The sequence below is a fragment of the Capricornis sumatraensis genome, chromosome 2 (genome assembly GCF_032405125.1).
Source record: "Capricornis sumatraensis isolate serow.1 chromosome 2, serow.2, whole genome shotgun sequence".
NCBI lineage: Eukaryota > Metazoa > Chordata > Mammalia > Artiodactyla > Bovidae > Capricornis > Capricornis sumatraensis.
Genome location: NC_091070.1, coordinates 159,636,522 through 159,664,517, shown reverse-complemented (window position 1 = coordinate 159,664,517; position 27,996 = coordinate 159,636,522). Strand labels below are relative to the sequence as shown.

Here is a 27,996-nt window from a genome sequence, read left to right as displayed (position 1 = left end):
AGTCTAGGTGGCCAGTGAATTTATTTCACCATTGCTATCTGTGATGTCTTTCAATACAAATTTGAAGTGTGTCAATATGCGTGCACACTGAGAGGACTATATCAAGGCCTCTCTTTTCGCTGCAAGTAGAGTGTTTAATGTTTACCTTTTTTGTTATTAGAGTAAATCTTTTTTCCTCAGACTGTCCTTTCAGTTAAAGATCAAGTTCATTTTCTGGAGCCCTGACTGATGTGTTACTTTGAGATTCCTACTGAACACCTAGCTACTGGCCATGGTTTGTTTGAGGAGAAAAACATCACTGCTGAAGCATTTTTAAAAATTTCAAATGCATGCAGAAAGAACTACATATGCTTTCCAAGCAGCTACGGATAGTGGCTCAAATAACGTTTTTATTTATTTTGGCCTAAGTCTTGTAACAACATCCTTTGAAAACTAAGAGACAATGTCTACAAGATGGAGGCAGAGACCAGAACACACGGCCAGGTGGGTGGTGCTCCGAGAGGGTCACGGGGCCTCAGGTGGGAATCCATTGTGCTGCCGTCCTTTCTGTGCTTCTCTCTAAATGTACGTGTCCTCTCTCTTCTGCCCGTGCTTTTACTTGACATAAAACAATTTTTGAAACAAACCTCCCAATGATTCATTCAGAGCTCAAATAACACTGTACGTGGGCTTTGTTGGAGACAGGTACCCATTCCAAACACCTCTTCTCCCCTAGGAGGCCGGGGTGGGCGGAGGGGCATCGCAGCCTATGAGCTGCTCTTGTTGCAGACGGGGCCTCGGTTGTTATCCTCCATATACTGGCTGCCCCCCGTGTCGCTCCGGCTGAGGACCATGGAGGGGAGGTGGGAGGGCCGCCTCTCCGGGTTCTTCTCTTGCGAGAAGCAGCAGAGCATCCTCTTCATGGTGCTGTACATGTCCTCATCCTTGTAGGAGTAGATGATGGGGTTCATGACGGAGTTGAGCAGCGCCAGCAGCAGGAACCACCTTTTCACGTGCTGGACGTTGCACCGCGTGCAGTTCAGGCCGTCGAGCAGCAGAACCACCAGGCCTGGCGTCCAGCACACGACGAAGGCCCCTGGAGAGAGAGAGAGAGGAAGCAACAGGCACTCAGACGTCAGGTTAATTATTTAGGTTTCTTCTCGCCCAGTCTTCCATCAGCGGCATCAAGGGACTTGAGGATTTGTTTTGACAACTGCAAAGCAAATTTCCAGACTTCCTCTAAGCATTTGAGACCTGGGCTTGTTAGAAGCAGACTATAAACCGACATGCCATTTCACCTTCCCATCTGCTTACCCAGGTACCTGAGAGGCTTACACTTCTCTCTTACATATTGAGCACAACACAGACCTTGTTTCCATGTGTTCTCCAAATCACACTAGAAGGCTGTGCAGTCATTATCCACATTCTGCAGGAGAGAAAATTGAGGCCCAATTCCAGAGTCTATGTGGGGGAAGCCTCACACACATAGTATATGTGGGGAACCCTGTACTCTGCTGTTCTCCAACTCAGACTTTCCAAGTGCTGTCCTAAATAAGACACACTGCATACATAGGTGTCTCCCAGTCTTTTAATCAAGTCACTTGCTCAAAAACTATATTCTTAACAAAACCACGTTTAAGCTGAGTAGGCACGAAATTCTTTTTGACATTCACAGGCCATCTGCTTAATCAGCTGCTCTAAGTTGAGATAGATATTTTTGTCAGAAATAAGTCTTTCTCTTTCATGATGAGATAGAGATGTGCTTTTATTAACACATTTATTTAGCATAATTTTAGCACATGAAGGAGGGTCTCTTCTGAGTCTCTATCCATCTGACCAATTTAGCTTACTTCAGAACTTTCTGATTTATTCTTCCTGAGATATGAGACACAGGTTCATTATTTCCCTACTTAGTCAGCATAACATCAGATAACAATGACAGCTAACACATGAATGCTTCCCTTTATAACTCATAGAACCACACTATGAAAGCAGACATTATCATCCTCAGGAAACTGAGGCACAAGAGAAATTCAGTAACTTGCTTATGAGAAAACAGCTTGTAAGTGACACTGGATTTTGAACCTAGGCAATCTTCCTTCACAAGCTGTGCACTTGGCCACCATGGGACCTGCCTCCATCTTGGGTGTGATTTCTTTTTCCAAAAGTCCTTATCATTTCTTAATGCCCTTACTTATGCATTCAACAGATAGTCACTGTGAGCTTTCAGTGTGCCAAGAACTGTGCTAGAAGGTGAATGAGGTGAGGACCATGTGCTCTGGGAGCTAATGGGGGAGAGAGAAGGGACAAGCAAGTCTGTGAACTGTATCACTAACTAGTTACTCTTTTTGGTTAGATTCAGACCTGAACAGTATTCCTCTTAGTGCTTTATCTTTGTTCTGAGAGATACAATGATAAGCAAGTCGAGTCAAGAATTATAAAGAGGCAGTGTGAGGCCGTGAAACTCCATGAGTTTTGGGGTCAGACAGCTAGGCCCAGCTCCTCACCTTATGAGCTACTAATAAGGCAAATCACCTCTCTGAGCCTTCTTCATTCCCTCATTTAATAAAGATAATGATCTTGACTTGTGAGGTAATTGGGAAGGTCAGAGGTAATGAAAAGTGGAGTCTAACACAGCGCTGGGTTCACTCAGCAGTGGTTATCATGAGATGCTTTGTGAGAGACATCTGACAAAAGATGGGCCGGAGTTCTCAGGGGGTTTCACTTCCCATTTCATAACTACACCTCTCCAGTAGCTCCCTTTTCTCTCCATCCTTTATTATTTTGGGGTCGGCTAACATATATGAAGAAAGAAGTGACCTTGGAATTAAAAGATCAGAGATTTGGGTACAAATTCTTCACTTACTGTACAACTCTGGAGATCCATGTTATCAGTCTGGGCTTCATCTTCCTAAACTGTAAATTGAGGATCTGTGGCAAGTTGTGGGTTTTTCAGTCTGTGAACTGGGGCACCGTAGTGGGTATGCAATCAAATTAATGAGTTTGGAAAAGTTTTCTTTCTTTAATGAAAGAATAAAATGCCATGGAATGAAACAACTCAGAGTATATTACACAGACCAAGGGAAATATTGTTTCATGCAGTTTTTGTTTCAATTTTATATACTATATTTATGCATGCATTGGGCATAAAGTAAGATATTTCTGACTGCTGGGATTAGTCAGAAAGTTTGAAAAAGGCCCCATCTAGCTCCAATGGTCTGTATTTCCTAGAACAACACTTCTGCTCTTTCTGCTGTTTCTGAGACAGGATTACTGTGTTGTCAACAGGGAAGAGCTAAACAAAGCAGACATCAAAAGCTGTAGCTACCAACTTCGATTGGATGTGTCCTTTCTGTGTAAAACTGCAGAATTCTAAAGAAATTCCAGAGGGAGTTTCCAAGGGTTTTGTGTTAACGGGGAGGAGGAGGAAATATTGGTAAACTTCATACTTAGTTAAATATACATATCAAAGTTTTGTTGATATTTACTTATTTTTTATTTTTGACCGTGCTAGATGTTTGTTGCTGTGAGGGCTTTACTCTAGTTGCAGTGAGTAGGGGCTACTCTCTAGTTGGGGTGCTTGGGTTTCTTATTGTGGCAGCTTCTCTTGTGCAGCACAGGCTCTGGGACAAAAGGGCTTCTGCAGTTTTGGCTCCTGGGCTCTAGAGCACAGACTCAGTAGTTGTGGCACATGGGCTTAGTTGCTCCATAGCATGTGGGATCTTCCTGGATCAGCGATTGAACTTGTGTCTCCTGCACTCGTAGGCAAATTCTTTACCACTTAGCCACCAGAGAAGCCCCTTGTCAAACTTTAATAGTGTATATAATTTCCAAACTAACGGAAGGGGAAGGATGCAAGCAAAGGAAAACAAGGGTCTCAATACAAAAGAAAGGTGGCAAACATAAAAAGTAGGGATAAAGAGGAAAATGAGGTACTGGAAATGAATCCAAATATGTTGACCCTTGAACAACACGGGGGTTAGGGGCGCTGACACCTGCACAGTTGAAAATCAATATGTAACTACATTTGGCCCTTGCATCTATGATTCCACATCTGTAGACACAACCTCGGATCAGATCATGTAGTACTGTAGAATGTATTTCCTGAAAAAAATCTTCACATAAATGAACCTGCTCAATCCAAACACCTTTTGTTCAAGGGTCAATGGTATCCTAATAATCAAAATCAAAGTTAACTGTATAGTTAAAAAAGCCAACTGAAATAATTTGATGTCTAACATTACAACCATATGTGGTAAAACCCATGAAGAAAGCCAAGATGATTAACATGAGATTTATGATATGGTTACTTCTACAGGAGAGAGGGGCCCACCAGGATAGGGTACAAAGGAGGTTCTAAAGACATTGATAATTACATTGTGTAGCAAGTACACAGGTGTTTTAATTTTTAAAATTCTTTTAAGTATTATTCTTTAAACTGTACACATATAATTTTGTTTGAATGATCTATTTCACACACACACATCAAAAAAGGGATAAAAGCAAACTGCCAATATGTTTTTCTAAAGATTGTTTTTAAAATGGACTTTTTTAAGCTTTAAATGGAATCATTAAAGCTTTTTTCCTCAGCATAAAACTCTAGTTTGGATTAATCAGGGGACTTTAACAGTCTAAATAAATCTTCAGATATGTTTGTCATAATGTGGTAATTCATACACATTTTTCTTTTGCATTGAACTTCATAGAATATTTCATTCAATCAATACTGAAACACTTTTCTTTGGGCAATGATTATATACCAGGCACTGTTGTAACCATTTTATATGAATTAACCATTTAATCCTCATAGCAATCCTTGGAAATAGGTACTATTTTATATATATGGACTGTGAAGAAAGCTGAGCGCCGAAGAATTGATGCTTTTGAACTGTGGTATTGGAGAAGACTCTTGAGAGTCCCTTGGACTGCAAGGAGATCCAACCAGTCCATTCTGAAGGAGATCAACCCTGGGATTTCTTTGGAAGGAATGATGCTAAAGCTGAAACTCCAGTACTTTGGCCACCTCATGTGAAGAGTTGACTCATTGGAAAAGACCCTGATGCTGGGAGGGATTGGGGGCAGGAGGAGAAGGGGACAACAGAGGATGAGATGGCTGGATGGCTTCACTGACTTGATGGACACGAGTCTGAGTGAACTCCAGGAGTTGGTGATGGACAGGGAGGCCTGGCGTGCTGCGATTCATGGGGTTGCAAAGAGTCGGACATGACTGAGCGACTGAACTGAACTGATATACACACACACAGTGCTGTGTGCTGTGCTTAGTCACTCAGTCGTGTCTTTGCCACCCTATGGACTGTAGCCCACCAGGGTCCTCTGTCCATGGGCATTTTTCAGGTAAGAATAGGAGAGTGGGTTGCCACGCCCTCCTCCAGGGCATCTTCCCAAGCCAGGAATCCAATCCAGGTCTCCCTTGTTGCAGACGGACCTTTACCGTCTGAGTCACAGTACCCTCATTTTAAATCTGAGGAAAATGAACCATGGGTAAGTTGGTAAGCTGCTCAAAGCCATGCGGCTGATAAGTGGAAGGGCCAGAATTTGAACTCAGGCAGCCTGGCCCCAGAGCCTGTGCTCCTGTTCACGTGCTAGGCTCAGAAGTGAGCGTAAAAGATCTTATTTCTAAAGTAAGTGATGGGGAAGAGGAGAGAGTACTTTTGGCCTTTAAAGTCCTGTTCATAGAATGTCATATCTAACTCTAAAGCTGCATATATCACAACTACGTCCTTCTTTGGTTTGCTAACAGAAAGATTTTCTGGCAAAGGAAGGAATGAAAGAAGGAAGGAAGGAAGGAAGAAAGATGAAGAAGGAAAGAAAGAAGGGGAAGGAGAGGGAGGAAAGGGGAAAGAATTTCAGCAAAAATATAGGCTGGCCATCGGGATATGAAGAGCCAAAAAAAAACAAAATCTGCTGACCTTTTTATTACACTGTTTCCAAGAACAACAAAAGGCAAGGCTCTGACAGAACAGCCCAAACACACTGGGCTGCTGAACCAGAGATGGTGCTTCAGCGGTGCCATTTGAGGTGACGATTACACTCCAAGCAGGGACCCTGGGAAACCGCAGCTCCGTGACTCCTCCACCCAGCGGCCAGGCTCTCCTTCTAAACACACCACAGAGTGGAGGCACAGCTTATCTTAACAGTTCATTTGTTAGGGGTTTTTTACTGTGTGTCAGCAGCAGCAGATATGATGTCCCCCAAAAATATTTAAAAGGAGAAGAAAATGCCAGGAATGGTTCTGGCCTTGGGAATCTGTCCTCTTGGAGAATTCTTGAAGAATGTGGGAGATGCCAGAAACATAGAGATGGGCAACTGTCCCAGTTCTTAAAAGAGGGCCAGATGGTGCGTTCTAGCAAATATATATCAGTCAGCCCCTTATGAATTTCCAATAAATTCTAGAAGAAAAACCTAAGATGAGTGTTTTTTGAGTATTTAAACTCAATGCCTAGAACAAACAGCTAGGAATAAGCTAGGCTTACCAAGAGACATATGTCAAGACCGGATTGTTTTTCCCCCTAAATTAGGCATTAACAAATAGGAGCAGATCTAAAGGTATCTATCTGGGAAACGGAAGAAATCAGGTACATTTTTCTTAGAGAAGAAAAGGCAAAGGAAAACAAGATTATGTTAACTGTCCCCAAATACCTGAAGGGTCATTACCTAAAAAGAAGCACAACTTAGCTCAAGGGTCACCATGAACCAAATGGAAAAGTATTAAGAAGCAGAATTTGAACAAAAAATTTTTTTAAAGAAAATAAAGCTATTTTGGAGAGGAATTTGTTGTTCAGCAGACAGAGAGCCTCCCTTGGCCTGAGTATCTTCTTTGCCCAGATTGTCCTGAGATGTACAAAGGGAAGGGATTTTCCCCAAATGAGAGAGAGAGGGTTAAGTGGCTTCTGAACTGTTTTCCAAGTAGAAAACTGCTATCTACAAACTCTGAGTTTCAACTCCCCACGCAATCCAAAGAAATTCGACTTGTTGGTTTCCCAGACACCATTATCAGACAGTATGGCTAAAAACTGATTAAGACAAATTCTCCAAGATAGCAATTCCCAAAGCTGGTTGTCCATCAAATTCCCAAGGGAGCATTTTACTAATGCATGTCCTCTGGTCCTATATCAGACCCAATGGCCAGACTCTCTATGGTCAGATGGGGAAATCTGTAGAAGTTTCCTGGGTGATTACAATGCATGACCAGTTTCACAAATCACTTCTGTATGTTGACCAATATGGTTTCATCAAGCTGACCTTGTCAGCAAAATTGTAGACTCTATACAGATTTGGCCAAAAGACATGGAAAAGAGAAAGGAGGTAGAATTCTTTAAAACAACAAAAAAAATCACCTTTAGATCAGTACCTTCAGCTTCTATTTGGAAAAATGTTTGAATAGATCTTATGCATAAATGAAATGTATAAACACAACCATGGAAACTAGTCTGCAGGCAAGGCATACACCATTTTCCGCTGGCCTTAGCTCGCTCTCTGGTTCACCCTGCCAAGAATGCCTTCCTGGCTCCTAATCTAAGGTCTACTTTTCATTCCAAGCTTAGCTCCTATTCTGCCTCCTCCACTGGACCTCTCCCATTTGTCCAACCCACAGTGACCATTCTCTTCTCTCAATTCCTGTGACTCTTCCCACTTACAACATCCACGTGGCACTGGGCATATCACCTGCTTAGTTCCACTCTAACATCTCCCAAGACCTCTGGGCTAGCCAGTGTGCTTAAAGCTTTACGTACACCCATTGTTTAAATCTCATGGCCCTGTGAGGTTGCTACTCTTATTTTCAGTCTCATACTTGATGAATCTGAACTTCAGAATGGCTCAACGGTTTATTCAGAAACCAATGAATAGAAAAGTCAGAATTTGAACACCAGCCTGATTCCTCCATGCAAATTCTTGAGCATTGTGCTATGCTGGTAGTTTTTAATACATAGGTCCCATTGCTCAGGTCCATTATAAACTTCCCAAGTAGGCAGGCTGTGCCTCATACCTGTCTGTATCCTCAGAATGAAGTATAGAGCCCCACACTCAAGTAGCAGAGAAGACATGTCCATTGAATGTAACTGAAGTTTATTAACAACCACAAGGCCAGGTAATGAATAAGCGCGAGCATTTCTGATGCAAGCAGTATAATACCCTGCCCTTCAGGCACTGACAGGCAGGGAACCAGAATAAGATGGTTCTGACTACTGTCAAGGAAGGTGTCAGGTGAAATGACATTCAGTTGAGCAGAGTACTAAAGGTCAAGAATGACTGTGCAGGGGTGAGGAATAGTGTGATACACTTGGGGAATTCCAAACAGGTTTGGATAGTTTTAATCCAGGAAGGTGACTAGGGAAGTAAGATGAAGTCTGAGAGATGAACTTGGGTAAGACCTGGAAGGGCCCTGTGGGAAGTTCTCAAGAGTTTGGATTTATTGTGTAAATCACATCCCATAAGTATTTTTCAATCAGGAGTTCATCAGGAGAATTAAGTCTGAATGCCCTCAGGTATGCAGTGTATTAACACTGAATTAACCTCTCTTCCAAGCACCTAGAATGGTATGAGTCATAGACCATCATGGGAGGATTAAGAAAATATTTCTATGTTCCACGGTTCATAAAGAAAACCTATTGAGAAAGGTTAGAGCTGAGGTTTTTGGTGGCTCAGTTGCAACTCATCAGTGGCTTGTGAAATCATTTAATAGGCTGAAACCAGCAATTTTCTAAAAAATAAAATAGAACAGAAAAACATCAGGACATATCAAATATAGTAAGGGTATGTTTCATGAATCTTGTTTCAGTTACACAGAAAAAATATTTGTATGTTTTGGGTCATGATAGAGAATGTACATTATTTCTCATTGTGAGGTCCTGATTTTTTTTTAATTGAAATCTACTTCATTATTTTTTTTAAACGTAGAGGGTTACTTCCCAAAGGAAATCTTTTGTTAAACTTCAAAATGAGAGCTGCTGTGACTAAAGAAAGAGATGGGGTGGGAGTAGTTGAATAAGGATCTTCATAGAGAATATACCCTTCACCATACAATGTGCCCCCCACCACCATGCCTTACACATACACACATTGAGGAACCCTTGAGGAACCCCTGGGAACCTCAATGACCACAGTTTGAAAACCACTGCTGTAGAATGGTAGTTCTTCGAATATTTTAATCAGTGGCATGGATAAGTCTTATATTTTAGAGCAAAGCTGTATCTGAGTGCTCAGGATGGAATGGTGGTACACATCAGAATCACGTGGGTTGCTGGCTTCAAATTCAGATTTCTGGATCCCACCCATACCTCCCAAATGAGAACCTGATGAAGGTATGATCTGGGCATTTCCAGTTTTAAACAGCTCCCTGGGAAATGCTTTAGTACTGTAAAGTATAAGAACCACTGATTTGGCAGGGAGACACCCCTGCAGACCAGCTGAAATTCAGGTGAAAAGTTTAAGGATTTGAAAAAACATTGGTGATGGAGATGGAGAGATGTAACCAGGTTAGGAGGTGCTAAGAAGAAAAACCTGTAAGATTTGATGTATAAATATCTAGATCTAGGAAGCGAGGGAAAGGAAAGAATCCAGGGTGCTTGGGCAGCATGAAATTCTGATAACCAAGTAGGAGAGAGAGGAAGGACAGGTTTAGAAGGAAGAGATGGTGGTTCAGTTTTAGGCATTGGGAACTAGGACTATCTGTGGCTCTCCAGGTATAGAGGAGGAGAAAGCAGCCAGAAACATGGGTCAGAATAATGAGCACTCCCAATTTCAATGTTGCCTTGGGAGTCATCAGCAGTAGGTGGAATTGAAGCTGTACTTTCATTAATAAATACTTACTAGGCAACTGCATTGGAGAAGGCAATGGCACCCCACTCCAGTACTCTTGCCTGGAAAATCCCATGGATGGAGGAGCCTGGTGGGCTGCAGTCCATGGGGTCGCTAAGAGTCGGACACGACTGAGCGACTTCACTTTGACTTTTCACTTTCACGTATTGGAGAAGGAAATGGCAACCCACTCCAGTGCTCTTGGCTGGAGAATCCCAGGGACGGGAGAGCCTGGTGGGCTGTCGTCTATGGGGTCGCACAGAGTTGGACACGACTGAAGCGACTTAGCAGCAGCAGCAGCAGGCAACTGCATGCCATGTGTCAGCTAGTAACAGTGAATGGCTTCCAGGTGATTACATTTGGATAACAAATATAACTTCCTTCTAGTGCCATATGACAGGTCAGTTATGCTGATGAGAAGCGTTTGTTTATTTTTCATGGCTGCGCTGGGTCTTCCTCAGCTTACAGGCTTACTTCGCTGGCATGTGAGACCTTAGTTCCCTGACCAGGGATCAAACCTATGTCCCATGCACTGGAAGGAAGATTCCTAACCACTGGATTACCAGGAAGCTCCTGCAATTATTTGTTTATTTTAATGATGTTTTCTTTTCTTTCAGTACCTGTTTAGTAAGAGACTCACTAACAGTCCAATTAGACTACAAATGAGCCTTCCTCCAGTAATTCAACCAGTTTCAGTGCTACACTAAGAAACTAGTATCATGAGTTTCATGTAACTTTCTAAAGTATAGCGAATCAGATATTAGAATATTCAATTAAATACTGAAATGATATCTAACGACTGCAATTCAAGGTAATCAGAAACATCAAATTAAGGGATGTTTAACACTTTGAAAATAAAATTACAACTGAAAATATTGGTGCTAAGTGAAATCTTTCCAATTCTCTAGTCAATATTATCTTGAAATAATCTACAACCACCACCTACCTTATTTAGAAGGTTTCAAAATATCTCAAACAATACTCTGGTTAATACCTCATCGCTGCATTACAGGAAAGAGGAGATACACATTATAGGAAAGAAGAATACCAGTCCATCTGGGAGAAAGGCCCCTCACTGGAATGTATTTAAGATAGTTCTTGGGGTCTGGGTGACAGATAAGATATGTAGAGGATTCAGACTTCCCTCAAGTTTTTTTTTAATCCTGTTCTTTAGTACTCATAGTTTTCTATTCTGTCTAGTTAGCCTTATTTTCATTTGTTCAAAAATTGACACATACAATTAAAAACAAACCTTCACATGTGCTGCTGCTGCTGCTGCTAAGTCGCTTCAGTCATGTCCGACTCTCTGCAACCCATAGACGGCAGCCCACCAGGCTCCACCATCCATGGGATTTTCCAGGCAAGAGTACTGGAGTGGGGTGCCATTGCCTTCTCCGTTCACATGTGAGTGACACACAAATAAAACATCCATAACAATAAATCACTCACAGAATAGTTTCACTTTGGCACATGGGCTACTCATTTCATCAAATAAGAGGATATATTTTAGATATGTTCACTCTGTTATTCTTTGTTCTTAGTCCAGGAAAAAAACAGCAGGGTACTAGCAATAATGCTAACCTACTAAGCCACAGGACTGTCTGATTTACTAAAATAGAAAATTACAACTCTACATAAAAATCAGGTTGGGAGCCTCATCCACAGGAAGCTCTCTTCTTATTTGAAAAGAATTTTAAAAGTAAAAAATTGTTAATCAATAGATGTTCTTGGTTAGAAGTATCACAATGCGTAAATTACATGTTAATGAAATATTGAAGTGAAAATGCTCTTATGACACTAAGGAATTTATGTAATAATTTAAAAGTAACACCTCCAGATGTGGTTTGCGTTCAAATTTATATTCGTTTACCCACAGTGTTTTAGAACTCCAATAATTCAGAAAATAGATTGTCACATATGTGAAAGGAATGAAAATATATACCTTTAGTAAACCTGACTTATTTTTACTGCAGAAAACAAGAAAGCACTGAGATACTTCAAACAGATGATGTGCAGTTAAGCATTCCACAAATGATTCATTTAACACGACTGTTACTACTGCTGGGTCTTTTGACTCTAACAACTGGTTTTAGACACTTGTTTCAAATTTGTGGCCAGCTTTGGAAAACTGAAATTCTTTGGTGCCAAGGGGTTAGGAGATAAAATTTAAAGCAGAGGCATACCAGCTAGAACCACAGCCTAAACCTAATTCTAGTGTCTAACTCAGAGAGACAGCTAGAAATTATAAACTGCAGCAGTAAGGGAACACCATCTCAACCTCCAGATTCCTCTTTAAGCATTATATGCAGGGGCCTGCATACCTCGGCAACTCTGTAACTACTTTAACAAGGGCTCTCCAGCGTCTAAGAAAAGGTGTGAGGTCAACTGTGTGTACTGACTGCAGCTGTTTGCCTGGTGTAATCTTAAACCCTGACACATCCCAGCTAGCCTGCCCCAGGATCTGAACTTTTTCCTGCTGAAGTCACGCCTTTGAATTAGGAAGGCTTGCCATTACACCTATACATACAAACATACAAAACTGTAGGCATGTAATAATTTATATAACACATAAGCTGCCATTAGCACACAGCTGGGTTGTGGGGCATTGCAAAAGGGATATCTTTTTTTTTTTTTTTTCCAAAAGGGATATCTTTGATGGGGCTGAAAATTTTGAAAAGAGTTACTGCCAATGCAGGAGATACAAGAGACATAAGTTTGATCCCTGGTTTGAGAAGATTCCCTGGAGGAGGAAATGGCAACCCACTCCAGTATTCTTGCTTGGAAAATTACATGGACAGAGGAGCCTGGTGTGCTATAGTCCATGGGGTTGCAAAGAGTTGCCCATGACTGAGTGCATACACACACACATACACACATACAGGCAGACAGACAGACAGACAGACACACACACAGAGCATGCGACACTGCACAGGGGAGCTGACCTGATTAGGAGACAAGATTCTAGACACGTCAATGGCACAAAATACTATCCTGAGCTCAGAGGAAGGGAACAGGATGTGTTAGGAGCTGGAAGATGTGACTCAGAGTTGGGCCTGGAACCGTGAGAGCACGGTATAGCTCAGGAAGTACAAAGTCCTGACTCAGGTCTACCCTTTCCATTCTACACCCATGAGTGGTAAGTCACTTCAGTCATGTCCAGACTCTTTGCGACCATATGGACTGTAGCCCGCCAAGCTCCTCTGTCCATGGAATCCTCTAGGGAGAATACTGGAATGGGTTTCCATGGCCTCCTCCAGGGGATCTTCACAACCCAGGGATCAAACTCACATTTCTTATGTCTTCTGCACTGGCAGGTGGGTTCTTTACGGCTAGTGCAGTCTGGGAAGCCCAACGACCGCCATCATTAACCTATCACACCATGTGCTTCTGAACCTAGATACTGCCTGGACTCCTTCACAGCACAGTGCTCAGCCTCTAGCAATCAGCTGGAATTTGCCCTTGAGATGAGTCTACTTATCCCTATTACAGTAAAAAGGGCTTAAGATCAGGCAGTCCCAGAGCTGAAATCCTGGTTTATGCCCACAGGGACATCAGTTCATTTTTCCTGAGCCTCTCTGCACTTCTTAGCTTTGGAATGAGCATGAAAGATACTGACTGGACAGGATTTTTGTAAGATTTAATGAGATAATGGGCGGAGAGTGTCTAACACAGAAAACACTCCAAAAATGTTCATTCTGACTGCCCAGATGGGGTCAGATACTTCCCCTGCTGTGCTTTCACATCTGGTAGAGAGCTTCAGTTGCTATTGTACACACACACCTGCGCGCACACACACACACACACACTTTATCACACTCTGTCCTATTTTGGCTGCCCCGCTAGAATGACATCCTCAGGGGAGATCCTGTTTGTATCTTCTTCAGCTAGTGATACCCTGTGCTTGGCCATGTATGGTACATACAATAGGTACTTAACAGAAGCTTGTTAAATGAAGTAAGGGATCTTGATTCAAATCCAGGCCCTGGACTAGAGCAGGCTTTGAAAAAGGTCATTCTATGTCTCTCCCCCCAGGTTCTTCCTCTGTATATTAAAGGAGTTGGACTAGAATGACCTGGAAGTTTCCTTCTGGCTCTTACATTGGATAATTCTGTGTTTCACCTTCAGCTTCCTTCTCCACACACCAATGTAGAGAGAGTCTGCTGTAAATACACCCTGCTAGTTCTTAAGTAGCCAGCTTCTCCAATAACTCATTTTGCATGTGTTATGCTTTCTGCGACCAAGTGGGTAAAAATAAATCCAAGTGACAAACATCTATAGTTTTAACTTGGCAGATATATGAATTTGACTGCCATTCAGATTGTCAAAATATTTTCTACCTACTACTTCTGATCATATCTAACTTGTCCTAAGCTAGCTGGAATTGGTATTTACCATAATTTCCTTTAGTGACTAAACCACCACCATAATGTGACACCATCTTTGTTTTCCAAAGATTTCTTTTTTAGTTTACTTTTCAAAATAGAAGCAATGCTACGCTAGTTAGAGCACACTGCTCAAATCCCAAGAAGATGGCAATAATTACTGACCAACCTATTAACTAGCAGTATAGTGATGCCAGAGGTGCAAAGATGGCCTTCTTTTCTAGTTTTCTTTAGGGATTCCCTGGTGGACAGCAGTACAGTGACGCTAGGGGTGCAAAGATGGCCTTCTTTTCTAGTTTTTTCCCCCCTCAACTCCTTAGCTGCTCTATTGCCATCCTCTCTCTCCGCCTCCCCCAACCATGTCCTATTCATCCCAGATGCTCTCCTTTATCCACTTTTCTTCATTTTCTCTATTTCTTCAGGAATTCTGCTTGTATCCTACTTGTGACAATAACCCCACATTAAGTTCCTGTAAGCCTATACAGTTCACCGTTATCAAACTACATATCACAGGAGACTACACAGTATATTCAAATTGAAGATTTTTCCTTTCCTGTGGGATGATCCCTAAGTGGGATGTAAGCAGAGTTGGTCATCAAACTTTAAGACCCAGGTTTGTCCAGCACTTTGCACATTTACCCTGAGCATGAGACTCCCTTGGGACATTGGTTAAACATTCAAGTTCTAAATGCTCTAAACCTGACTTAGAGACCCCTGCAGACGTAAACAGCATTTATTTGATTCCATTGTTCAGAATCTGGGTATAAGCAGTGCTATCTCAGGACTGCATGCATTACCCAACAAAAATTCACTGAGCCACAAGAGACGCCAACAATAGTGCTAACCACCCAGGGCACAGGTAAATAAAGTGAGACATACAAGCTCTTTCCCAGTTCCTGATTTCACTGGCTCCTTCTCAGAGTTCAGCTCCAAGTGTACCCCTTGGAGAGCTCTTCCTTTGTGCCATATAAAGTAGCACCCAGCCCCGTCATTTCCTCAAATATTATTCTGTTGGATTCCCTTGTGTCACTCTCTGCAATTATCTTGTTTATGTGTTGACTGGTTGGCTAACTCATTTACTAATTGTAAATCATCCCAATTGGACAGAATCTGAATGTTTAACCAATGTCCCAAGGGTAAATGCTCAGGGTAAATGTACAGAGTGCTAGACAAACCCAGGGCTTCAAGTTTGATGACCAAACCTGCTTACATCCCACTTAGGGATCTTCCCACAGGAAAGGAAAAATCTTCAATTTGAATATACTGTGTAGTCTCCTGTGATATACAGTTTGATAACAGTGAACTGTATAGGCTTACAGGAACTTAATAAAAGCCATTTTCAGTCAGGTTCATATTTAAGAAAAAGAAAATTACTGGTAAAGCACAATCTGGTTAATATCCTGGTGAACATACTATGTAATCAGAAAAAGAGAAAAAAAAAACCCATAATTTGGAAATATGTTCTTAGTTTGCATTGAATAAACTTCCAAAGCCTGACAGAAGGAATATGAGGGAATAGGTAGTTAAGTATATAATGAGGATGAAAGAAGAAGAAAGCAAAGTAAGGTTGGAGGCCATAAATAGAATACATGTAACAGATAAGCGTGAAAGAAACAACGGACACTACAAGTAGTACAAGGCGATGCCAATAAAAACTTTCTGTAAGAACCTGGAAACAAGAGAAAAGAGGTTGTTCTTTTAGTCAAGTCCTAAAGAGATATTACAGTCCCCAGACCGGCAACACCTTTCCTGAAATCTGACTGAAGGCAATAACATCTCAGGAGAAAGAATGTCATCCGAGCCAGGGATGTCTAGAATGGCCATATACAATTTCAAGGGAGAAAGTTCTTGGTCAACGTCAGCCTTTTTCATGGCTGGGATATCGCTTTTGTTCTGATTCTGTGCAAAAAGCAACCTCTGATGGTAACTGGATGTGCCAGGTACTGAGTATCCAAATGTCTTGGTAATTTTATTTCCTCAATCCGAATAAATATGATGGCATTCTAGTTAATTACAAACACACACACACACACACACACACACACACACAATCCAGACAGAGGGTAGGCCAGGGGGAGGAGGGAAGGAGGGAAACCAGCTTTGGTGCCATGCTTCACCCACAGTCTTCTGTGCGCTAACTTTATGGCCTTGGGGTCTTCTTGCTCTTTCGAAGCTGGTTCCTTTTTTTCCTCCTGTGTGGAGCTCTCCCCAGACACTCCTCCCAGGCTGGGTCAAATGATCCCCACCCCATGTTCCCGTAAGCTCTCCACATATGTATCACTGAATGAGACACTGGTAGTGGATTATCCCTTCATCTGGCCAGCTGGACTGAGAGCACCTGAAGGGCAGAGATGCTGCCGTATTCACCTTGGATTCCTGACACCTAATATGGGGTAGGGGCTGGATGTTTAGTAGTTACTCAGTTTTCAAGGAAGCAGGAAAGGAAAGCTGAAATGCTCCTAACCCACTGACCACACACATGAGATGCAAATATACCAAATACCTTTGCGATGAGGCACTGTCCCTTAGTACAATAACAGCAGCAAAATGGTAGAGCTCCCAGTGCATTCTTCTCCCATGTTATAAAGCATGTTATCATAGGTACCTGGGAGGCCAAGGACTCCTCTTCTCATTTGAGGTGATTTATTATAACCTAGAACAGAGGAGTCTGAGGCTTATCTTATAGTCCATGTGTTTCCACATTTGGGTTGTGTGCTTAGTTGCTCAGTCGTGTCCAACGCTTTGCAACCCCATGGACTGTAGCCTGTCATGCTCCTCTGTCCATGAGGATTCTCCAGGCAAGAATACTGGAGTGGGTTGCCATGCCCTCCTCCAGGGGATCTTCCCAACCAGTTCTCCTGCCTTGCAGGTGGATTCTTTACCGTCTGAGCCACCAGGGAAGCTGTATTTGGGTTAATCAAACACATTTAAGTCACATTACATCATAGTTTGAAAGAACCCTCTGTTCAAAACATTAGCTTTACTATTCTAGTAATCAAATAAGATTAGCAAGTCAAATATGTAAACAACAATAAATAATTTGTAAATTGTTAATCAGGGAAGAAGAAACATCCAAATCACATAGATATGGATGCTGAGAAAGGTCATTCAAAGTTTAAGGAGTCTGTCTTTGAACTAGAGACTATCTATTTACCCCGGTAGAGGATATTGGGTACATCAAACACTCTAATTTCAATAAAGGGCAAATAAATAAAGTCTGAGATACTGTCTCACTCAAACTGTGGAATTAAAGACATCGTGATACTCAAATAACAGAAAGCTTATCTTCTTATCCTTTAGCCCCCACCCACTGGAAAATATTAAACACTTCCTCTTTCAACATATACCTTTTTATTGGGTTAGCTAAAAGTTTGTTTGGGTTTTTCTAGAAGATATGGAAAAACCCAAATGAACTTTTTTGGCCAACTCAACATTTTCCTGAAGCAAATGTGTGTTTATTACTGGGTACAATGACTAATCTGATCTTTTTACCTAACGATATTCCTATACTGAAGGATTTACTAGTTAGGTAAATGAGTAATTTTCTTACACTTGCTAAACTTTGTTTTCTCATCTGCAAAATAGACAATAAAATTCTCCTTGTGGGGTTGGTGAGGCCCAGTTTGGAGAACGGACTTAAGTTTCTTTAGTACAGCATGGAGCACAAAGTCATCATCATGATCAGGATCTCTTATTCTTTCTCCAGGAAAAGCCTTTGTGATATGATATTTGAAAAACCTATTAATACAACAGCATTGGTCAGAGGAGCAACATGGCAGAGAATTAATTTTAATAGCTTGTCTACTAGGGCCAAACTACTGGGTTCAAACCCCTAACCTACACTTGCTTTGGGGCACCCTTGGGCTATTTTATTTAACCTGTTTAACCTACCTATACCTCAGTTATACCTGATCTGCAACATGGAGATAACAAGGACGCCCACCTCCTGGGGTTGCTATAAGGGCTACATGGCTGATCATACAAAAGGATCTAGATCAGTGCTCAGCACTGAGTTAGACATGATGCGTTCGCCATTCTTGCTGCTGACTCTGCTCTCCAGGTTTAAAGATGCTCAGAATCAGACTCCAGAGTGGGAAGAGGTGGGAACAGACTAAGAAACCAGTTACTTAAGATGCAAAAATTCGTTGTTGTTTCCTAGGTCATCCCACTGGGATAATGATTTTTATCAAGATACTTAGTCTTTAATTTTTTCATTATGTTTTTTAACAGCCTTTTAGAACATAGGAATAACTAAGTGAGAAGACCTGAGGGGCCGAAGTAGCCCGCAGAGCCCTCCCCATTTAGCACATCTCTATTACAGCATTAGTGATGCTGCAGGTATTTTTCACCTTCATGCCTGTTTTCTCTACTAGACCATACATACCTCAAGGGATGAGGACTACATTCTGCCAATTTACTTTTGCATTCTCAGTTCTTAGCAGAGTGCCTGACATAAAGCAGGCACTTAATATTTATTAATGAGTGATTGATCAAATGAGTGAATTAAAATCCCCTAAGGGAGGAAATGGCAACCCACTGCAGTATTCTTGCCTGGAGAATTCCATGGACAGAGGAGCCTGGCAGGCTACCGTCCATAGAGTCACAGAATCAGACGCAACTGAACAACTAACATTTTCATTTCACTTCTAAGATACATGTAGACATTTGTTCAAGTACAAGCATATCACACAGATCTTTTTATACTATCTGAGCAGAATTTGACTCTTAGATCGCCACGTAGGAGCCAATAGCAAATGAGAAGAAAGATGAACAAGAATGACGTCCCTATAGCCTGGAACCTCAATTTCACAGTCCCTAGTTTTTACCATAGAGAGATTTTATTATGAATCCTCTTGGCAATTCTAGTTAGCCTAGCCAGAGCTGATGCACTGCATGGAGCCTTTGGCAAGATTGTTTTTACTTTATGTGGATGATATACACCCAACCCAACTAAAGTGTTTAATGCTTGCACCCAGCTCAAATAAGACCAAGTCATCTTCCCATACTTGCACAAAAATGTTATCAATAAATCCAATAAAACATTTTTTATAGAGTCATAGACTCTGAGACTCACAAGCCTTCCTACAGTTTGTCCATCCATCCTCCCACACTGTGTAAGAATCCCTGGATAGCACCATACACTAAGAGTCATCTCTCAGTTACCCAGCACCTCCAGCAAGAGGAAGCTCCCTCACATCACTCGGCAGCTGGCTCCCCTGGAGAATGGCTCTCATTTTTAGGAAATTCATCTGATAATGAGTTAAAATATTCCTTCTGTAATTTCTACCCCTTGATCCTATCTTAAATTTCAAACTTCTAAAATGTAATTCCTTTTCCAAGTAACAACTCATAAAATGTTTTAAAATAATTGTTGTGTCCTCATTTCTTATCTTCTTTGGTGACAATTCCAATTCATTCATCTGTTCTGGATCCTTCCAAACCCCAGTCACCCTCCAGTATGTGCTCACTACACTGACAATATTCGTCTCAAAATGTGAGCTCCAGATCTGGCTTTATGGTGCCACTGTGAATGTCCTTGTATCCACAGAATACAGGACAATTCGCTAAGTCTAGATCCTTCACATTCAATCAGCACGGCTATGACGACACTCCACTTTGGGACAAGTACACAACATGATGCCCTCGACACAACTGCACTTCTGGTCCATAAAAACCCTTTCTTCTTCTTTCCCCCGTACCCCCGACATGTGTTGTTTTAAGATGTTCCTAATCTCTTTGGTTGTATAACTGCAACGTGTGTGTGTTGTGTTTAAACCTAATGACTACATCTGTTCTTCTAAAGTGCTGTTCTTGTTCGCTTTGGCAGATCTATTCTGTTGATAGCTGTTTGAGTCTGGAAACTCCTACCTAACATATTAGCAATTCTTCTCTCTTTTTGCTACCTGCATATTTCGACATCTGCGAGTAATGTTTTTTTCCATCTTCTCTAAGTCATTGCTATTTTGCTGGGGAAATACAGACCAAGCACAGAGTCCCTTGGCAGTCCTGAGATACTTGCTAGGTTGACATCAAGCCTGTACCTAATCACCAAGGCTCAGGTGAAACATTCAGTTACTGGTGAACCTCCTGACTATTCTATAATCCTGCCAACAGTTCCTCTTGATGATGAGAATACAGTGTCCAATTATCAAAGGTCTTCTTGACATCCACATATACATACTGTCTATAGCATTCTCTTAGCTCTCTTCTAGCAACCTTATCACAAATTATAAACTGAATTAGTTATTTAATATGTATGGGTCTTGTGAGCACCATTTCTTATTTTTTTTTACTTAAAAATCCATTCTACAATTTTGCTGAGCATAGGTTTCTTTATCAAATATTAAAGTAGTTTTGCAATATAAATTCATGGCATATCTTCTGACTTCATATAAAAATGTTCATATTTATAAAATACTCAGAGATCTTATAAAGGTGGTCAGGTAATGAAATTTAAATTTCTAAAGTCCAAAACTATTATTTTTTTCCACATCTACATTATGTCCCAGGAAAGAATAAGACTATTTCATTTACAATCAACCATAAACACTCATTTGAGACTTTATTTAGAAAATTAGAACAAAATCTTAAAACCACAAGTCTCAAAATAAACAATCATTTCTGTGCTAACTGCCTCATTTCATAGGTGTGGGAACTGAGACACAAATGGGTTAGTAAATCTCATCAGCAAATAATACAATAAAGCTGATATCTTTAGCAAATTAAAAGCCCTACATTCTTAAAAAAATTATATCACTGAAAGAAAAACATTTACTTTATCAATTATTTATTATAAAACCCCCTTGATATGAACATAGCACTTCATTTTAAAAAAGACAGAAACTTCCCCCGGCTTGATTCTAGGCAGCAGATATGCCTCCCTGCGGGTTATGAGCCAGTTAGGGGCCAGTTCAGAGAATGTGGGGTCCTTTCCTATTCTAGGAAAAAAACAGCTCTAATGGAATCTACAGAGGGTACATGAAATGTCAAACTTAGGCAGGAGTTTCTCATCATAAATCATGGAAATATGATACATATATTAATATATGGCTTCCCTGGTGGCTCAGATGGTAAAGAATCTGCCTGTAATGCAGGAGACCTGGCTTCAGTCCCTGGGTTGGGAAGATCCCTTGGAGAAGGAAATGGCAACCCACTTCACTATTCTTGCCTGGAGAATCCCCGTGGACAGAGGAACTGGGCAGGCTACTACAGTCCATGGGGTCGCAAAGAGTCGGACACGATTGAGCGACTAATACATACACACAGGAACATATTAGTATACAATATATATATACATATATGTGTAACACACACACATAGCCCCACATAATATATATACACATATATGTAAAACATATATTATACACACATATTTCTAAAACACACATATCATATATATACATTTATATGCAAAACACATATATACACACATATACATGCAAAACAACACATATATATGTAAAACACACACAAATAATATTCTTATCAGTTTGTTGCCACTGGGAAAAAAATGATGAAATCTTATGGAAGTAACAAGATACAGAAATAGGAGGGTAGTGAAGCTGGGGAGAGTTATGTTCTTATTGGCACAAAAACTAGGGTGAAAACATTCTTACTTGGAGCTGGAAGCAAAAACGATATGAGTCAGAAATGGTGTCCTTACAATACATATAATTCAGTATTATCACATCTACTTGTGAAATATCCTCTGTGAATGGCCGAACTAGATGGCATCTGAAGTCCCTCCTGATATAACAGGATGTGATTTTAAAACTCCCTAGAATAGCAGAGCTCTATAAAACACAGGTATATCATGTATTGGGGCATAAAGAGCATCAGGCCAAATCCTTGAGAAACAAGGTGCACTCTCCTCCTGCCAGGGAGGGCCCTGGAGGCTAAGGGGCCAGCAGGTATTCTCAGAACAAAAGAAATCTGAGGGTGAGGACCATTTTCCCCTACAACCTTGTGCTAATATAGTCGGATTACTAGCCTCTCTGCATGAATGTTGAGAAATCTGTGCCACCCAGTATTGACTGCGCCAGCTCCACGGTGGATTCTTTCATAGGTCACCCTCTTTCACTGTGTGCTCTACCATCTCTCATGTTCCTCAATGCTGCTAGAAACTATGCTCTTATATATGGGTTACATGCTATGAGTTCAAGGAAATAGGATCACTGTCCACTCAGTTGTTCAGGCCAAAAATTTGGATATCATCCTTGACTTGTGCCTTCTCCCACCTTCAAATAGAAACAATCACCAAGGACTTTCAAGTATCTCTTTAGTATCTCTTTAATCCATTTGCTTCTTTCCAACTACCCTATGTTTCCCATAGATTGAATTACCATCATCCCTCCATTCAGTTCAGTCGCTCAGTCATGTCCAACTTTTTGCAACCCCATGGACTGCAGCACGCCAGGCTTCCCTGTCCATCACCAACTCCCAGAGCTTGTTCAAACTTATGTCCATTGAGTCAGTGATGCCATCCAACCATCTCATCGTCTGTCTTCCCCTTCTCCTCTTGCCTTCAATCTTTCCCAGCATCAGGATTTTTTCCAATAAGTCAGTTCTTCATATCAGGTGTGCAAAGTATTGGAGCTTCAGCTTCAGCATCAGTCCTTCCGATGAATATTCAGGTCTGATTTCCTTTAGGATGGACTGGTTGGATCTCCTTGCAGTCCAAGGGACTCTCAAGAGTCTTCTCCAACAGCACAGTGCAAAAGCATCAATTCTTAGTGCTCAGTTTTCTTTATAGTCCAACTCTCACATCCATACATGACTACTGCAAAAACCATAGCTTTGACTAGACAGACCTTTGCTGACAAAGTAATGTCTCTGCTTTTTAATATATTGTCTGGGTTGGTCATAGCTTTTCTTCCAAGGAGCAAGTGTCTTTTACTTTCATGGCTGCAGTCACCATCTGCAGTGATTTTGGAGCCCAAGAAAATAGTCTCTCACTGTTTCCACTGTTTCCCCATTTATTTCCCATGAAGTGATGGGACCAGATGCCATGATCCTAGTTTTCTGAATGTTGAGTTTTAAGCCAGCTTTTTCACTCTCCTCTCTCACTTTCATCAAGAGGCTCTTCAGTTCCTCTTTACTTTCTGCCATAAGGGTGGTATCATCTGTGTATCTGAGGTTATTGATATTTCTCCCAGAAATCTTGACTCCAGCTTGTGCTTCATCCAGCCTGGCATTTTGTTTGATGTACTCTGTATAGAAGTTAAATAAGCAGGGTGACAAGATACAGCCTTGACATACTCCTTTCCCAGTGTGGAACCAGTCCATTGTTTCATGTCCAGTTCTAACGGTTGCTTCTTGACCTGCACATGGATTTCTCAGGAGGCGGGTAAGGTGGTCTGCTATTCTCATCTCTTTAAGAATTTCCACAGTTTGTTGTGATCCACAGAGTCAAAGGCTTTGGCATAGTCAATAAAGCAGATGTCTTTCTGGAACTCTCTTGCTAGCGTGTGAGATGAGTGAAATTGTGTGGTAGATCATTGCTAGCCTGGGCTAATTTAATAACTTTCCAAGTGGTCTTTCTGCCCCTATGTTCTGCAAAGTGTGGTCAGCAGTCTCTATATGTGTCAAGACTGACAAAACTACCTCCTTGCTTAGAAGTCTTCAGGATGAGCCCAAAGTCTATAGCCTGACCAGCAGGTCCTTCATGACCTCACTTTGATCCACCAGTCTCCTTGTCCCTTCACCCCTTATGTCTACCTTCTGTGTTATTTGCAGCACCCTGAACAGGCCATGGCATCTTTCGTTTCCAGGTTTTTGTCCCTGAAGCTCCCTCTGTCTCCAACACACTTTAAAGAACCACGTGCCAGTGCCTCACACCACTCCGCAGTTTCCAGTGTTCGGTTTAATAAAAAGAATAGCTTTCACTTAATGTGAGTGGTTTTGTTCAGGGCATTTTTATGCATCCAGTCACTGAATCCCCTCATCAGCTCTCTGAGGTAGGGATTATCATGTTCCTCTTTTATAGATGAGCTCACATGAACTCTCAAAGCTGGATTATGTGCCACTTCTGAAGTCCTCCCAGAGGCTCCTGTGTTTATCATAAAACTTACAGTTATCTATTTTCCCAATCTTCTGCACAGAGTGCAGTCCTGATGGGAAAATACATGTCTGATTTTTGGTGGTCTCTGAGATGAGGCTCAATAAATTAATAACTGATGGCAGTGACAGCAATGCTTGGCAATACGGTAGAAAGGGTGGCAAATGGTATAAAGGTTAGTAGCACATTCTTGGGCTTCCCAGGTGGTGCTAGTGGTAAAGAACCTGCCTGCCAATTCAGGAGATGTAAGAGATGAGGATTTGATCCCTGGATCAGGAAGATCCCCTGGAGGAGGCATGGCAACAAACTCCAGTATTCTTGCCTAGGGAATCCCATGGACAGAGGAGCCTGGCGGGCTACAGTCCATGGGGTCACAAAAAGTCAGGCATGACTGAAGCAACTTGCACAGCACAGATGGCACACAGCACATTCTAGGAGCTTTTGCATTCAGATCTTCCCACGACTGTGTAACCATGAGCAATTTACCTCTCTGCCTAGAATGGGGATAATGATAATACATATTTCATGTAAGAGCTAAATAAGTTGATATCTGTGCGTGCTTAGATGAATTCCTGGCACAAATAAGGACTATACAAGTGTTTGCTATTATTAGCATTCCTGTTAACAAAGAAATTAAAAGCACTTGTAAAATGGAATGAATATCATTAGTTCAATTTTAGAGGCAAGAGAAACTAAGATAAAGTGACAATCCTCAAACATCTGCTGGTCCTAGAATTAAACACCATTGCCCAAATACTTGTTACAAAGCATCAAAGAAACAGCTTAAGGATGGATTCCTTACAAAATATCCTGTCAGCAGATTTTTTTAGAGAACAACGAAAACAACAAACTAACAAAAACAGCAGATGAATGAGTCAGCTCTAAACAACTCCAAAGAGGAAAAGGCCTCGAAGTTTCAGAGCACACCACTTACTCACATAAAGAATAAACTCCCGCATGTTCCTGTGCTGTGTTTAGTCGTGTTCAACCCTTTGCAACCCAAGGACTGCAGCCCATCAGGATCCTCTGTCATTCGGCTTTTCCAGGTGGATTCTCCAGGCAAGAATACTGGAGTGGGTGGCCAGTGGGATCTTCCCGACCCAGCGAATAAACCCATGTCTTTTGCATCTCCTGCACTGGCAGGCAGATTCTTTACCACTGCATCCCCTGAGAAGCCCTATATAAGGACCAAATTAAATAAGAGAGCTATCAAGAAATGTTTCCTAAGACTAACAGGACAAGCTCAGATTTGTGAGAAGCGTTAGGACCAAAGAAGTTGATTTGATGGGGAAAAATTTAAGGCGAAAATTCCCCGAACAATTTATTCACTGACAGTGAAAACACTTGCATCCTCAGACCTTGACAGGGATTTAGTTGTGTGCTCTAAAAAACACAGCAGATGCCTTATTAAAACAATAATTTAGAAAGGATATAACCGAACGTACACTCTGCCAGGATTTTGTGGAGTTACTGAGTATTTCATCCCTTGTTAGGAACACTCTCTCTTTAGAGAATACTGGAATGGAGATCCTATTTGCTGAAAACAATGGCTGGTTTTCACCAAAAGAGACATAGAAATACAGGAAAGTTTCATTCAGAGTAGACCCTCTGACAAGCAGTCCAAAGCCTCGGTCCTCTCGTCTGTGACCCATTTAAATGCTCACAGGAATTTCCCTGTGAAGAAACAGCAACCAGAACTTTTACTATAAACATTATCCTTCAGTTTTCAACAATGATCCATTCTTTGGCAATGCTTGGCAAAGAAAATAAAACAGTATTCATTGAGGTGCTGTGGCTGTCTATTCTTTCTGGATCCCAGGTTAAAAATGAATTCCTGAAACTCCATTTCCCATTTCTGTGATGGAGATTAAATCTTCCTTAAAATGTAGCATAATCATGAAATTATTTATTAGCTTGAGAAGTTTGGGAGGACAACTAATGGTCCCCTATGACAAATAATGTTTATTTTATTCATGAATTTAATAAAATTTTTTGAAACAACAAAGCCCCAACTAAAAATCTGGAAAGTTTTTAGATTTCTCTGAAGTAGAGTTTGTTTAGTGGGAAAGATAAGTGGATGAGGCCCCCCATGAGACCCTAGGAAATTCTCAGGGGCTCCTCTGTCATTTGTCAATACCCACCACTGTACTTGTAAATTATGCAGCGTGTAGGGGATCATGTTTGGAGGTTAAAAGAGACAACTACAAGTCAAAGACCCCCTCTCCTCTGCAACTGCATGCCCCTCGATTAATCTCTGTGTCTTAGCTTTGTAGAAATTAAGTATCACATCCCCTACCCTTCTGTCTCTCTCTCACTCTCTGTCTCTCTCCCTCATACATACAGACACTCCATCCACATGGTTACACAGGTAAGGCTCCTGGCACACCTGATACCACTCCTGACCAAAACTGGTTCCTCTGAAACATCTGACCCAAACTGGACCAATCAAAATCCCATCCTTAGACCCCAGCTTCTGGCCAGATGTGAATGTTCTAAGGTTTGTTCTGATTTCAGGCTGGGCCAGGTAAGACTCATCCCAGAGAACATGTAAACGGGAGAGAGAGACCTGGATACATACACACAGGAGCTACGGGCTGCATATTCTGCACAATCTAGATAGAAGTAGCTGGAAAATAAAAGGTCTTCCCTGGTGGCTCAGATGGTAAAGAATCTGCCTGCAACGTGACAGATTCCAGTTTAATCCCTGGGTTGGGAAGATCCCCTGGAGGAGGAAATGGCTACCCACTCCAGGATTCATGCCTGGAAAATTCCATGGACAGAGGAGCCTGCAGGCTAATAAAAAGCAGTTTGCAGAGGGAGATAAGAAGAAAATAAGCACATAGGGGAAACTTAGATGAAAAGGGAGTAGAATTTCCTGGAGAACACAGGACTTTCCACGCCCTGCTTCCAGGCCACTCCTTAGGTCTGGTGATCTATACACTCGGTTCTTCAACTTTTTCACTTAAGCTGACAGACGTGGTCAATCCCTGTTTTTGCAATTAAGAGTATAGCTAATAAGTGAATGGAACTCTAAATGTAAGCATAGATTTCCATATATTTCAGAAACTGAAGCATATAGTTTCTTCCAGATGTGTCATTCCACTGCAATCAGATCAATCATCTGCTATAATTTTAGAGTCTCAGACAAAAAGAAGTTGAGTCATTCATCAGTCAAAAGCCAAAAAATTCCCAAAGAGTTTGGGGGAAAGGGCTGGCATAGAACATAATGTATGGCCACACAAGGGGCTTTAATGATGTAAATAAGCTTTTAGAAATTATTTTCCTTAGCTTCATAAGTCAGAGATTTGAAGAGGTGTATTAAAGAGGTGCACTTAAATAGATTAGTTTTCATTTTGATAAAGTGCAAAGTGTGCAGACTTTAAGCCCCATCCATCTGTTTATTCATGTGAAGCTGTGAAGTTGCTTAGTCATGTCTGACTCTTTGCGACCCCATGGACTGTAGCCTACCAGGCTTCTCTGTCCATGGGACTTTCCAGGCAAGAATACTGGAGTGGGTTGCCATTTCCTTCTCCAGGGGATCTTCCCAACCCAGGGATCGAACCCAGATCTCCCACATTGCAGGCAGACACTTTACCCTGAGCCACCAGGGAAGCCCCTAATAGCACTCTTATAAACTTGTCACCTAAAAAAAAAAATCATCTGTTAAAGCACTTCTAAGTAGGCACATTTCTTCCTTATGTAGGTAAACGGGGTAGACTCAAGAGCTCCTTTCAGAAGCAGAAGATAATAACAGTCTTA

The 27,996-nt window shown here is 41.4% G+C and overlaps 1 protein-coding gene across 1 annotated transcript in view; it reads right to left on the bottom strand.

Annotated features, from left to right (window-relative positions):
* Positions 1 to 746: 746 nt before the first annotated feature.
* LPAR3 (lysophosphatidic acid receptor 3) overlaps positions 747 to 27,996 on the bottom strand; it is a 54,047-nt gene continuing 26,797 nt past the window's right edge. Inside the window, exon 2 of the mRNA XM_068962531.1 lies at positions 747 to 1,075. Coding sequence (XP_068818632.1) covers positions 747 to 1,075 — 329 coding nt within the window. The remainder of the gene's footprint in view (positions 1,076 to 27,996) is intronic.